Genomic DNA, 11949 nt, shown 5'->3' with positions numbered 1-11949 from the left:
AAGAAGAGGAGCAGATCGAGCCCTCTCCCCTACCGTGTGTGTGTGTGTGGGGGGAGGGGGGGTGTTGGCGCAGTGTCAAATTGTAACAGACACACTCCGCTTTGAAAACTGCAGCCAGTAACCCTGCTGTCTGAAACCCAGAGACATGATTCCAAACCCGAACGGTCAGGGTGAATCCCGGACAGGTGGCAACCCTACTTCACACGGGTGTATGGACAGCCTTAGGCTACATTCACATCAGTGGATAAAGTGGTTGTAAACTCTTGCAACAGACTTTTTGCTACAGGTAAGCCTATAATAAGGCTTACCTGTAGCTACCCTGGATATCTCCTAAACCCAAACTGTTTAGGTGATATCCCCTGTATTTGCATGTGCCAACGTCATCGGCACATGCGCACTGAAGTGAATGTGCTGTTACCGGCGGCTCCCACGCACATCCACAGGAGTGACTTCATCACGGCTCCGGCCGATCACAGTGCCAGGGCGTGTGATACCCGGAAGTAACTCAGGTAGCGATGTCGGCCGCCGGAGCGGTGTACAAGGATGGCTGCAGGGCTTCTATCTCAGGTAAGTAATTCATAATGAGCTAGTGTATAGCATACTAGCTCATTATGCCTTTGTCTTGCGGGTTTTTATTCTCTTGTCCTAGGGTTTACAACCACTTTAAGGCCAGTGTGAATTGTAGGGGCAGACAATTTTTGCGTACGACTACAGGTGATAGCAGCTAGGTGCAGCCACTGTTCACTATGAAAGGTTGGCAGACACTCTTGGTAGAGCTAATGATTCATTGTGATGATCACAGCTGGATGCACAGACTGATCTCTGGCTGTGTGGAGATCCGCCGCTAACCTGTCAGTGAACGGCCCCATGGCTACACTTACAATTCTAGAGGCGCTCACCATATTATAGTGTAACCTTAAAATCTATGGGGGCTAAAACTGTTCTAAACAGCTTCAAAATCCCCTCAGCTACTGAGCAGTACAGAGCCTTTATTGGCATTTATTGGATAGAATGGGGTTTGTATTGCTGAGGGTGGTCACACATACGTTTATAGGAATGGGGGATATAGCAAAGACATTTCTCCCGCCATCATTGTTAGGGGAGAAGAGCACGCCGCACCATGGCTATTGAGTGCATGTAGCGCCCCCTAGCGGAGAGCGGTGGTAGGGCTGTGTCTCTGACAAGATGGACGCTCAGGCTCCGCAGTGAGGACAGACTCTGATAATGGAGGACACCCCCGGGTCAGCTCTGGTTACACTCCGCTTCCTTAGTGACGCAGGCGCCTGGAGATGGCGTTCGTACAGCCTGGAGCACGGCTAAAATGGCGGAGCTGGAGGTAGCGGAGAGGTCAGAGGATATACCTAATGACATGGTGTGTGTGTGACCCGGACATTGTGTGTGGCGGTATGTCTGTGCCCGGGTGGAGGAGGGGCTCCTCTCTAGGTGTCAGTGCGGACATGTGCCGGGTTCAGGAGGGGAGGTCGGGCTGTCCTCTGCTTTCACCTCCCGGCTCTCCCGTGCCCGGGATGGATATAGTGTGATCTGTGCACAGCCCTCTATGAATTTTCTTATGATCTTCCTTTCATTGCCATCTCTCTGTACCGGCTACCCCTGCTCAGTTGAATGGTAAGGCTTTTCAGAGACACCATGTATTGTCTGTGGACTCACTGTCATCTTCAATGCCACTCTTCCATTATTCACAGTACATTGTAGTGCGCGTTACCCCCAGTGGTGGGCTGTCAGGGGTGGCACAGTACCCCCACCGGTGGGTTGTGACGGGTTGCCCTGTACCCCCATCGGTACCCTCACCAGTAGGTTGTGATGGGTTGCACAGTACCCCCACCGGTGGGTTGTGACGGGTTGCACTGTACCCCCACTGGTACCTTCACCAGTGGGCTGTGAGGGGTGGCACAGTACCCCCACCGGTGGGTTGTGACGGGTTGCACTGTACCCCCACCGGTACCCCCACTGCTGGGCTGTGACGGGTGGCACAGTTTTTTTTTTTTTTTTAATATGGATTTTATTTGCACAAATAAACCTACCTGCCTACTTGCAGTCTTTTTTTAGAATGTACAATGAGCTGCACAAGCGCAGCTTGGTTTACATTCTGGCACAGATCCTGGGTGCTGGGGAGGACTGAACTCCTGCTCAGATGCATGAGTGACATCCATCCTGCACCAGCCAATGAGGACAGCTGCAGCCCAGCACCCAGTAGAGGATACCAGCGAGGGACATTGAATTGTTAGAGGTTAGGATAAGTATTTCAGACTTGAATTCCTCTTTAAGGGCTTACAGACCAACCTATATGGAAACAGGGCTGCCACTCTGCTCTGGATCACATACATGTATGTGATCCAGCATATCCAGGTAGGGGGTGCGTGTCACTGTTCTGTAATTTGATTCCAATGATTTATGGCCTGGACCTGCTGGTCAGCTTAGTGAGTCACAATACAGAGCCCCATGTTTACTAATAACACAGGGCTCTGTACACCATGTGGGTGATTTTTGTCTGAAAAAAAACAACAACACTGGTAAGTAAAAGCAGCACATAATGCACACAGTTAACCCTCTGATTGCACCTAGATGTTAACCCCCTCCCAGCCAGTGTCATTATAGTGTCAGTGTACAGTATTAGAACTGATCACTGTATTAGTGTCCCTGGTGATGTCAGTCAGTGTCAGATTGTCCACCACACAATCATAGTCCCACTAGTAAGTTGCTGATCACTGCCATTACCAGTATCAAATTAATTAAAATTCCAGTTTAGATACCATAATTTGCAGATGCCATAACTTTCATGCAAGCCAATCAATATACACTTATTGAGTTGTTTTTTTACCAAGACATGTAGCAGAATACATTTTGACCAAAACATTTTTTTTTTAATATTTATAGCAGAAAGCCATATTTATTTATTTTTTGTTTATTTTTTTTGTTTTTTTTACAAAATCTTTGGTATTTATTAGTGTATATATAATAAAAAAAAAAAACCCAGAGGTGATCAAATGCCACCAAAAGAAAGCTGCATTTGTGTGAAAAAATGATATAAATGTAATTTTGTGTACAATGTTGTATGACCGCACAATTACCAATTAGCACAGTGCTGAATAGCAAAAAAATGCTCTGGTCATGAAGGGGGTAACATTTTCTAGAGGTCAAGTGTTTAAAGAAAACCCACGGGCAACAAAAGTGTAAAGCCCTGCAACCAGTCTAGTGGTGGGTGGGTTGAGATGTTTAGTTATGGGCCTATGGTAAGATAGGTTTATTGGGTTCCAGTGAGTTCTGTCTTGTATACGGTTGAATGGTTGTACTATGTATATGTTGTGTTGTTGTTTTATGACATAAATTATTTTACCAAAAAATACTAACAAACTTGTATTTGCTTTCTTTGTTTTGCAGGATTGATCTGCCACATATGGATTACTATGTAATTCATGAAGTTTATGATGGTGACTTCTCCCAAGAACAGTTTGAAGCAGAATTAGATGCTGCACTTGAACACCAGTATCAATTTATTGTGATTGAACCAGCACGCTTGGGAGATGAGACTGCCCGCTGGATTTCAGTGGGCAATTGCCTACACAGAACTTCAGTTGTAACAGGAATTGTTTGTTTTTTGACACCTCTTGGCCTTCCTAGCTCCTCTGCTCATTATTTAAGACTACCAGCTGGAGCTTTAAGTGTGGCATGCGCTGCCCTTTATAGTGTCTCCTGGCAGTCTGATCCATGTTGCCATTATCAGGTCGATCTGAGTGGGAAAAAGCTTGCACTGCTCCCCCCAGGGACTCTAAGGACTTCTTCTCCTGTAGTATTGGTCCGGAAAGAGGACACACAACGCAAAAGACTACACAATTTTATTGCACTGACTGCCCTAGTATACTGTGCCAAAAAGGTTTTTGAATTGTGTACAGACTGGTAGCATAAATGTTCTTGCAGTAAAGATACTGACCTAATTATTTGGCTTTCTCCTTTATATCATGGGTCTACATTTGTAAGAGTATCACGTTATGTTTTGGGTGTGGGAAGGCCCTGCAAACCCTAGTGCTTTGTTCCAACTGTGTCTTAAAGGATAAGTTCACCTTTTGGAGCATGTTACATGTTCCGCTCGTTTTGTAGGGTAGAACATCTAACGTGTTTCAGCATCTGCAAACTCCCACCCCCCAATTGTGATAGCGGGCGGGGGATCTCTACCCACACAGCCACATCATTCACTCAGTTTCCTGTGAATAAAAAGACCACAAGTATCATCAGCCATTGAAGCTGATAGTTTGAAGTTCGCAATGAACTACAAGGGAGCTGGTGAGCGCTCTAGTAGTTCATTGATCTTCCTGCTCTCAATTAACTGATATAAATGTAATTTGGGTACAGTGTTGCATTTAAAGAGCAACAGTACTGAAAGGTGAAAATTTGCTTGGGCAGAAAGAGGGTGAAAGTGGCCAGTATTGAAGTGGTTAAAGTACAGTTTCTTTGTAAGACCAACGCACAACAATTAATAAAGACGGCAGAGTGACTAATGTGTGTCCAAGACATCACACCCTCGCTGGTGTAGACAGATAGACGTTACTTCCTAGTTAGCAGAAACCCTGCGGTATCTATTTCGGGAGTAACCGAGTGATACTTTGCTGATCCATCTGGTAAAGGAGCCACAATGTGAAAACAGATAAGTATTTTCTCTGCCTTTTAGCAAACCTTTATTCAGAGTCAGGATCGCAAATGTGCCATAGTCATTAGATGAATTTAACAGGAGAAGTGCAAGGATCCCTAGATGAGAGGTAATGCTCCACCCTCCCAGGTGGACAGGAACAGGACTTGGAACGATGATGGAGCTATCATGCTGCTAGAGTCAAGAAATGTAGGGAGCTAAAGGAGGACTCATCCCACCACACAGAACCTATAATGTAAATATCACTTTTGGATGGTATGACCAATTCAAATAAAATAGGGGGGAGAACTGTAAGTGGTTGTAAAGGCTTAACCACTTGCTTTCTGGGCACTTAAAGCAGGAGTCCACCGGGACTCCGCGTTTTTTTTTTTATTTTTTTTTATTTTTTTTTTTTTAAAGCCAGCAGCTACAAATACTGCAGCTGCTGACTTTTAAAATAGTGACACTTACCTGTCCAGCGCGCCCGCGATGTCGGCACCCGAAGCCGATCGCTAGGTCGTCTGTCGGGTCCTGCCGCCGCCATCTTGGGTATGGGAATCAGGAAATGGAGCCTTTCGGCTTCATTTCCCGGTTCCCTACTGCGCGAGCCGCGCGGCGCAATCCGGACGGTCCCCGCTGCCTCTGGGAACTGTGTGTTTCCCAGCAGGCAGCTGGGCACTTGCGCAAAGGGGCGGGCAGTTGCGGAAAGGGGCGTAATCTACGCCCCTTTCCGCAGACAGCTATCCCGGAAGTGGGTGCAGTTACCTGGATTATCCAGGTAACTGCACCCCCCTCCCCCCTGAAAGGTGCCAATTGTGGCGCCGGAGCGGAGGTCCATTTTAGGGTGGACCTCCGCTTTAAACCCCCCTCCTGCCCAGACCAATTTTCAGCTTTCAGCGCTGATGCACTTTGAATGGCAATTGCGCGGTTTAAACATTGTACCCAAATTAAAATTTTTTCCCACAAATAGAGCTTTCTTTTGGAGGTACTTGATCACAGCTGGGGTTTTTATTTTTTGCTAAACAAAAAAAAAGATGGAAAATGTTCACAAAAGTAAAAACAACAACACTGTTCTTCAGGCACCGTGGGCACTGATGGGTGGCACTGTTGCCTACTGCTAGGTGGACTTGTAAGGGGGCACAGGTGGGCACTGAGGAGGAGGCGGCAGCTCGCAGTGATTGGGAACTGATGTCACTCTCACTGCTGCCGGTGACGTGTTGACATCACATGATCAGCTGTCATTGGCCGATGGCTGATCCCGTGGTAAGGGTACGGGATCGACCCCTTGCTCTGATCAGCCGAATCTCATAGACTCACTGATCACAGAGCGTGTCACGCATGCCCTTCAGGGGGTGCGGTGCGCAAGCCACTCCTGCATGGAACAATGTCAATGCAGGTCCACACTGTAGCCGTCATTCGGCTATAGCGCGGATCTCAAGTGGTTAAGGTCTTTTTTTACCTGTGAATTCTATACATGTCGGTAAAAAAACCTGTGTGCAGCAGCCTCCCCCCCAATACTTACCTGAGCCCGATCTCGATCCAGTAATGTGCACAAGAGCAGGAGCTCTCCTGGGTCTCTTCCTCATTGGCTGAGACAGCAGCAGGAGCCATGGGCTCTGGCTAATGTCAATCACAGCCAGTAAGCCAATAAGGAGAGAGCAGGGGTGGTGAATATACACACAGCAGTGGCTCACTTTTTCTATGGTCGGGGCTTATATTCAGATACCAGCACCTCGATTTCCCCCCCCCCCCCCACGTGAATGATTACTCATTCACCAAAGAAAGTAAAATAGAATTAAAAACAATGTCCCCTGGTGTAGAGCCATCGTCAATCACGCTGCCACTCACGCTGAAGGCTTCCGCATATGACATTTCTTAAATAGCCGGGGCCAACTGTTGGCACTGCCCCTTGTGATGTCGCCAACCAACCATGTACATTTTTTTTTTTTTTTTTTTTTTTTTTTTTTTTCAGGGTAGCGATGGGCATCGTAATTGATGATAGATCTAGACCGGGGACATTGGTTTTAATAAAGGAATTGTCAAAAACTGTCTCTGTTTTTATTTCTTGTTGAATGAGTAGGGGTACCAGGATCTCAGGACCACCCACGTTGAATGGGGCTTCCAGATTTCGAAAAGCCCCCTGCCTGCAGACTCCTGCAACCACCGGCCAGGGTTGTGGGGAAGAGGCTCTTTTCTATGTCAACATGGGGAAAGCACCCCTTGCCCCAAAGCATCCCCCCCATGTTCAGGGCTTGGTATGGTTCAGCAGGGGGGTGCTTGCTCGTCCCCACCCCTTTCCTGGGGGACCCCATGCCATTTTTTTGGATTTTGGCATGAGGCTCCCCTTAAAATTAGACCCACAGGCCTGGTTTGGATGGCCACTGTATTTCACATTTTTTTTTTTTTCTAAATGTATTGCCGACTGGTTTTATTTTTTTATATTTAGCTGTCGCAGGAGAACCGGCTTCTTAACAACCAGCTGAATATTAGGGGAAATTCGCACCAGACATAATTGCATGCCATAGACTTCAAGCACCTCTAGACTTAGCATCACTTCAAAATTGAAGCCTCGTGTTAACGCTTCATGTTTTGACAATGTGAACAGCACTGTATGTTGTCCATTGCATCATTTGTATAGGCGTTTGAGGGGCAATAAAAATGCCCCTCAAATGTCTGCTTTCAGTGCCACTGTGAAATTAGTTAGGCTTTTTGGTTTTGGAGATATTTTGAAGTCCTGGGGTCAAACTGACCAAGAATATTTTATTTGTCACATTAAGAAATGTGCCTGAAACAGAAAATGTCTTGTCTCCCTGCAAAGGGGATCTTCCAGTCCCGAATGATTGGTTTGCACATTTGGAGGTAATTCATTGAGAAACAAATTAACAGTTACTATATTATCCAGTCAGATGCATTTGAGGGAAATGTTACGTTTTACATCTGCTCCAACACGAAGAGTGCATCAGTGGGCAAAGAACAGATGATGCATGTATGAGCGCTGCACATGTGTAAACAAGCAGTACTTGGATTTTGAAAACTTTAAGAGTAACCCAATTGAAAACATATACATGAACTGCTTTAACAAAAGGTTTGCAATTCTGATCAGTCAGTCTTGTGATCCAGGCATCTCTGCCAGACCACACAGCCACCTTTAGCACCTCCTTGCAGTCTAGGCTACGGTTGAGCGATAGTCTGGTCAGGGACTAATTTCAGCCTCTGACTGAACAATGCAGAAGCAGCACAGCGAAGACGACATTAACCGGTAAGCATGTTTATTGTTTGAGTGACCGTGTAAGGCTCTAGGGCTTTGGCCCAGGCAGGTTTTCTCATGCAAAAAATATAAACAAATCTTGTGCTGTCATATTTAAGAAGGATGTGGATGCACACAGTACATGTGTAAGTACTGTTCAGAAGAATTTTGGTGGGGCGCCTATGACTGCAGCTGATGCTTCTGGTCAAGTCCATGCCACAAAACATAACTTGGAGGTTATTCCAATTTGTAAATTTGCCATTGCACTATATAAAACGTCTAAAGCATAGGTTCACCTTTGAATAAAGAATAAATGCACATTTTTTTTTGCAGATATAAAAATATGAATTTAACATTTGTTTTTCTTTGGAGCCTATAAAGCAGGGATATGCAATTAGCGGACCTCCAGCTGTTGCAGAACTTCAAGTCCCAAGAGGCATAGCAAGACTCTGACAGCAATAAGCATGACACCCATAGGCAGAGGCATGATGGGACTTGTAGTTTTGCAACAGCTGGAGGTCCGCTAATTGCAGATCCCTGCTATAAAGCATTGCATCCGCAATCAGCAGATGGCAAGTGCAATACAAGGTTCCTGCAGACTCAATACATACCTCCAGGCAGGTAGTTACTGAATAGCAGAAAGATCAATGAACTATGAGGATGCTGAACAGTACCCTGGTAGGTCATTGAGAACTACAAGTTGTCAGGCACAATAGCTAACAGCAGTTTAGCTCATTCATTCAGAGAACTCTGTGAATGAATGATGTGGGCAGAGCCCTGTGACAGTGGGTGTGGGGAGAGGATCCCCTGCCTGGTGTCACAACTGGGGATTGGGTCAGGGTGGCGGCAGGTGAACAGATGTAACATGTTACTAAGGCTGGATTCACACCTATGCATTTTTAGTGCTTTTTGCATTTTGCAGATTTGTACTACAGTCCATTTAACATGGTTTCCTATGGAACACGTTCTGTTGTGCAAATCTGCAAAAACCACTAAAGATGCATAGGTGTGAATCCAGCCTTAAGGTGGACCTGTCCTAACAGGCTGGCATCCAGCAGCTATTTTTCATGCTGCCCCTCTGATTAAATGCTGAAAATATTGAAGTGTGCTTTACTGCCTCAGAGCAGATCATAGTTTACATCTTGGTGTTTATTGTTAATCACATTCCTTAAACTTACCTATCCTTTACTGTTTATGGTGCCTCAGTGGTACCTACAGTATGCACTGGTATGTCTGGTGAACCTGCCCATACTGGCTGTTTTAACCTGAGTCACTGCAGAGTATGCAAAGCAGATCATTTGTTTTTCTTAGGTAGATAGACACCTGCTGCTTGCTATAGTCCAACACAAAGATCAGATGTGGAGATTATACTTTCTGTGACCCGCATAAAATGAGATTGAATAAAACTCTGATGCTGGTTTTGGGTCTTGCAAAAGGCCAAGCACCAAAAGTCTTGCATGCAGGACCTTTGGTGCACGTTCAGGAAACACACCAAAACTGCAGGACATAATAGAAGTCCATGGCAAAGCACAGCTAAACCCACACTAAAACTGTGGGTACACTGCGCTCCACCTGCACTGCAACTGGACAGTGTCAAGCTGCCCTAACACATTAAGGACATGCTCTCACATGAAAGCTCACCACTCATTGAAACATTCCTAGTAATCTATTTTGGCCCGTTTGCTTTTTTTTTTCTAGCAAGCATTGGACCGAATTTAGTAAATGCAGCAATAATGCATAAGTGACAGACTGCATTGAAAAATGTATTACACTAGGCAGTTAATTACATTAATAATGTAAATGAGTGGTCAGTTTATGGACATTCACAATTTACTTATTCATAACTAGTGATAAATGAGCTTTAAAACAAACACCCTCTGTAGCTGCAGATACTGTGGATCAAATGATCCTCAGTTCACAGAAGTTCTTTCGGGGGCTCTGCACATTCTTTTTTTTTTTTACAAGAACTCCCTCTGTGTTTACTATAGAAATTAAACTGGTATTTAAGGTTCAGCTTTAAAACAAATAAACATGTCATACTTGCCTGCTCTGAGTAGTAGTTTTGCACAGAGCAGCCCCGATCCACCTCTTTTTGGGTCCCCCGCCAGTGCTGCTGGCTCCTTCCCCTTGACCAGTGCCCCCAATAGCAAGCCACTTGCTATGGGGGCAGTGGTGCGTGCTCGCTCCCGAGTCCCGCTCTATGCATCCATAAGCGACACAGAGCCATGGCTTAGCCCCACACTCTCCTCATTTGTTCTCTGGCTGTGATTGACAGCAGTGGGAGCCAATAGCTCCCGCTGATGTTTCAGCCAGTGAGGAGAGGGAGTCCTGGCACAGCCGTGGCTTTTGTGCAGATCACTGGATCGAGAGGGGGCTTGGGTGAGTATTGGGGGGGGAGACTGTGGGGGGGGGGGGGGGGAGCAGCACACTGAAGGTAATTTACCTTCATGGATGGAATTTTACCGTCGGATTTGCGGTGCACTTAGGCCACTAGCGGGGTGCTTTTAACCCCCGCTAGTGGCTAAGAAAGTGTGAAAATCGCCCCCATTGCACCGCAATAGTGCCATTTTGCCGGCTGTATAGCTGCGCTGCCCTATTGATTTCTTAGACATCAACCTGGTACTGGGTGCAGTGGTGTATTTTGGTTTTGTGCTGCGCTAAAAATGGGTGCCCCTCACCCCCTTCCATCTAAATTTGTCCCACCCCAGCCGCTTTAAAATTGCACACGCCCCTTCCAACATCGACAAACTATGTAAATTTTACTATCTATAGGCAATGCTTTAAAAGCCTTTACAGGTTACCACTTTAGATTTGCAGAGGAGGTCTGGCACTAGAATTACTGCCCATGATCTGACGTTCGCGGTGATACTTCACATGTGTGGAACAATCGCTGTTTGTGTGTGTGCAGGACTGACGCACACTCGCCTTTGCATGTGAGCATTGGAGGACGGGAGCACTTTACATTTCTTTTTTTTTCCCTTGGAGAGGACTGGAGGGCCCATAGGGGAGAGCAGTCTGTGTCTGCTCTGCATATGCACGAGTGCACACGAATCTTATCTGCCCGCTCCGCTCATTGTGGCCCTCGACTGGTTACAAAGTCGCTAGACTGGCCCTCACTCCTGAAAAGGTTGGATACCTCTGCTTTAGGTATTGCAGTTATTATAGAGGTCCAAAATGAGGGACAGAGGGATTTGTTTCCAAAGGCTGCTTTCACGCTGATCTGTTTTTGCTCAGCAAGACCCCTTTCACACTGGGGCGCTTTTCAGTGATTTAGCACTAAAAATAGTGACTGAAAAGCATCTCTCAAGCCACCCCAGTGTGAAAGCCTGGGTGCTTTCACACTGGGGCTGTGCGCTTACAGGACGGGAAAAGGTAAAGGTGAACTATGCTTGTTCAGATCTTTGTGATGTGGGTACAGTGCATCTGGAAAGTATTCACATCGCTTCACTTTTTCCACATTTTGTTAGGTTACAGCCTTATTCCGAAATGGATTAAATTTATTATTTTCCTCAAACCTCTACAAGCAATACCCCATAATAACAATGTGAAAGAAGTTTGAAATCTTTGCAAATGTATTTATAAAAAAAGAAAAAAATCGAATATACATAAGTATTCACAGCCTTTGCTCACTACTTTATTGAAGCACCTTTGGCACCAAATAGAGCCTCAAGTCTTTGAGTATGATGCTACCATACAAGCTTGGTGCACCTATTTTTGGGCAGTTTTTTCCAATTCTTTGCAGGACCTCTCAAGCTTCATCAGGTTGGCTAGGGAGCGCTAGTGCACAACCATTTTCAGATCTCTCCAGAGATGTTCAACTGGATTCTAGGCTGGGCCACTCAAGGACATTCAGAGTGAACCACTCCTTAGTTATCTTGGCAATGTGCTTAGGGTAGTTGTCCTACTGGAAGGTGAACCTTCGCCCCAGTCTGAGGTCCAGAGCACTCTGGAGCAGGTTTTCATCAAGGACGTCTCTGTACATTGCTGCATTCATCTTTCCCTCAATTCTGAATAGTCTCCCAGTTCCTGCTGCTGAAAACCATCCCCACAGCATGATGCT

At 45.9% G+C, this 11949-nt stretch overlaps 1 protein-coding gene across 4 annotated transcripts; it reads left to right on the top strand.

Annotated features, from left to right (window-relative positions):
• Nucleotides 1-1159: 1159 nt before the first annotated feature.
• On the top strand, nucleotides 1160-3953 carry LOC143934037 (transmembrane protein 11, mitochondrial-like). 4 transcript variants are annotated; one of them, XM_077457289.1, is made up of 2 exons: nucleotides 1160-1336; nucleotides 3400-3953. In XM_077457289.1, exons 1-2 carry the CDS (start codon nucleotides 1290-1292, stop codon nucleotides 3917-3919), a joined length of 567 nt encoding a protein of 188 aa, XP_077313415.1. In that variant the 5' UTR covers nucleotides 1160-1289; the 3' UTR covers nucleotides 3920-3953. The 4 variants fall into 4 exon arrangements, with proteins under 4 accessions (XP_077313415.1, XP_077313416.1, XP_077313417.1 ...); XM_077457290.1 differs by having other exon boundaries at nucleotides 1164-1347; XM_077457291.1 differs by having other exon boundaries at nucleotides 1178-1372.
• Nucleotides 3954-11949: the final 7996 nt, after the last annotated feature.

This window comes from Lithobates pipiens, unplaced genomic scaffold, assembly GCF_037356315.1.
Source record: "Lithobates pipiens isolate NorthernLeopardFrog02 unplaced genomic scaffold, aLitPip1_a1.2 Scaffold_27, whole genome shotgun sequence".
NCBI lineage: Eukaryota > Metazoa > Chordata > Amphibia > Anura > Ranidae > Lithobates > Lithobates pipiens.
Note: the sequence above shows the minus strand (reverse complement) of the source record. Positions and strands in the feature narration are given on the sequence as shown.

Excerpts from the sequence above, each read along its gene's own strand:
- LOC143934037 (XM_077457288.1), top strand. The coding sequence starts at position 1,559 with ATGAATTTTCTTATGATCTTCCTTTCATTGCCATCTCTCTGTACCGGC. Across the intron at positions 1,627-3,399 it reads TACCCCTGCTCAGTTGAATG|GATTGATCTGCCACATATGG; the intron begins GTAAGGCTTTTC and ends TTTGTTTTGCAG.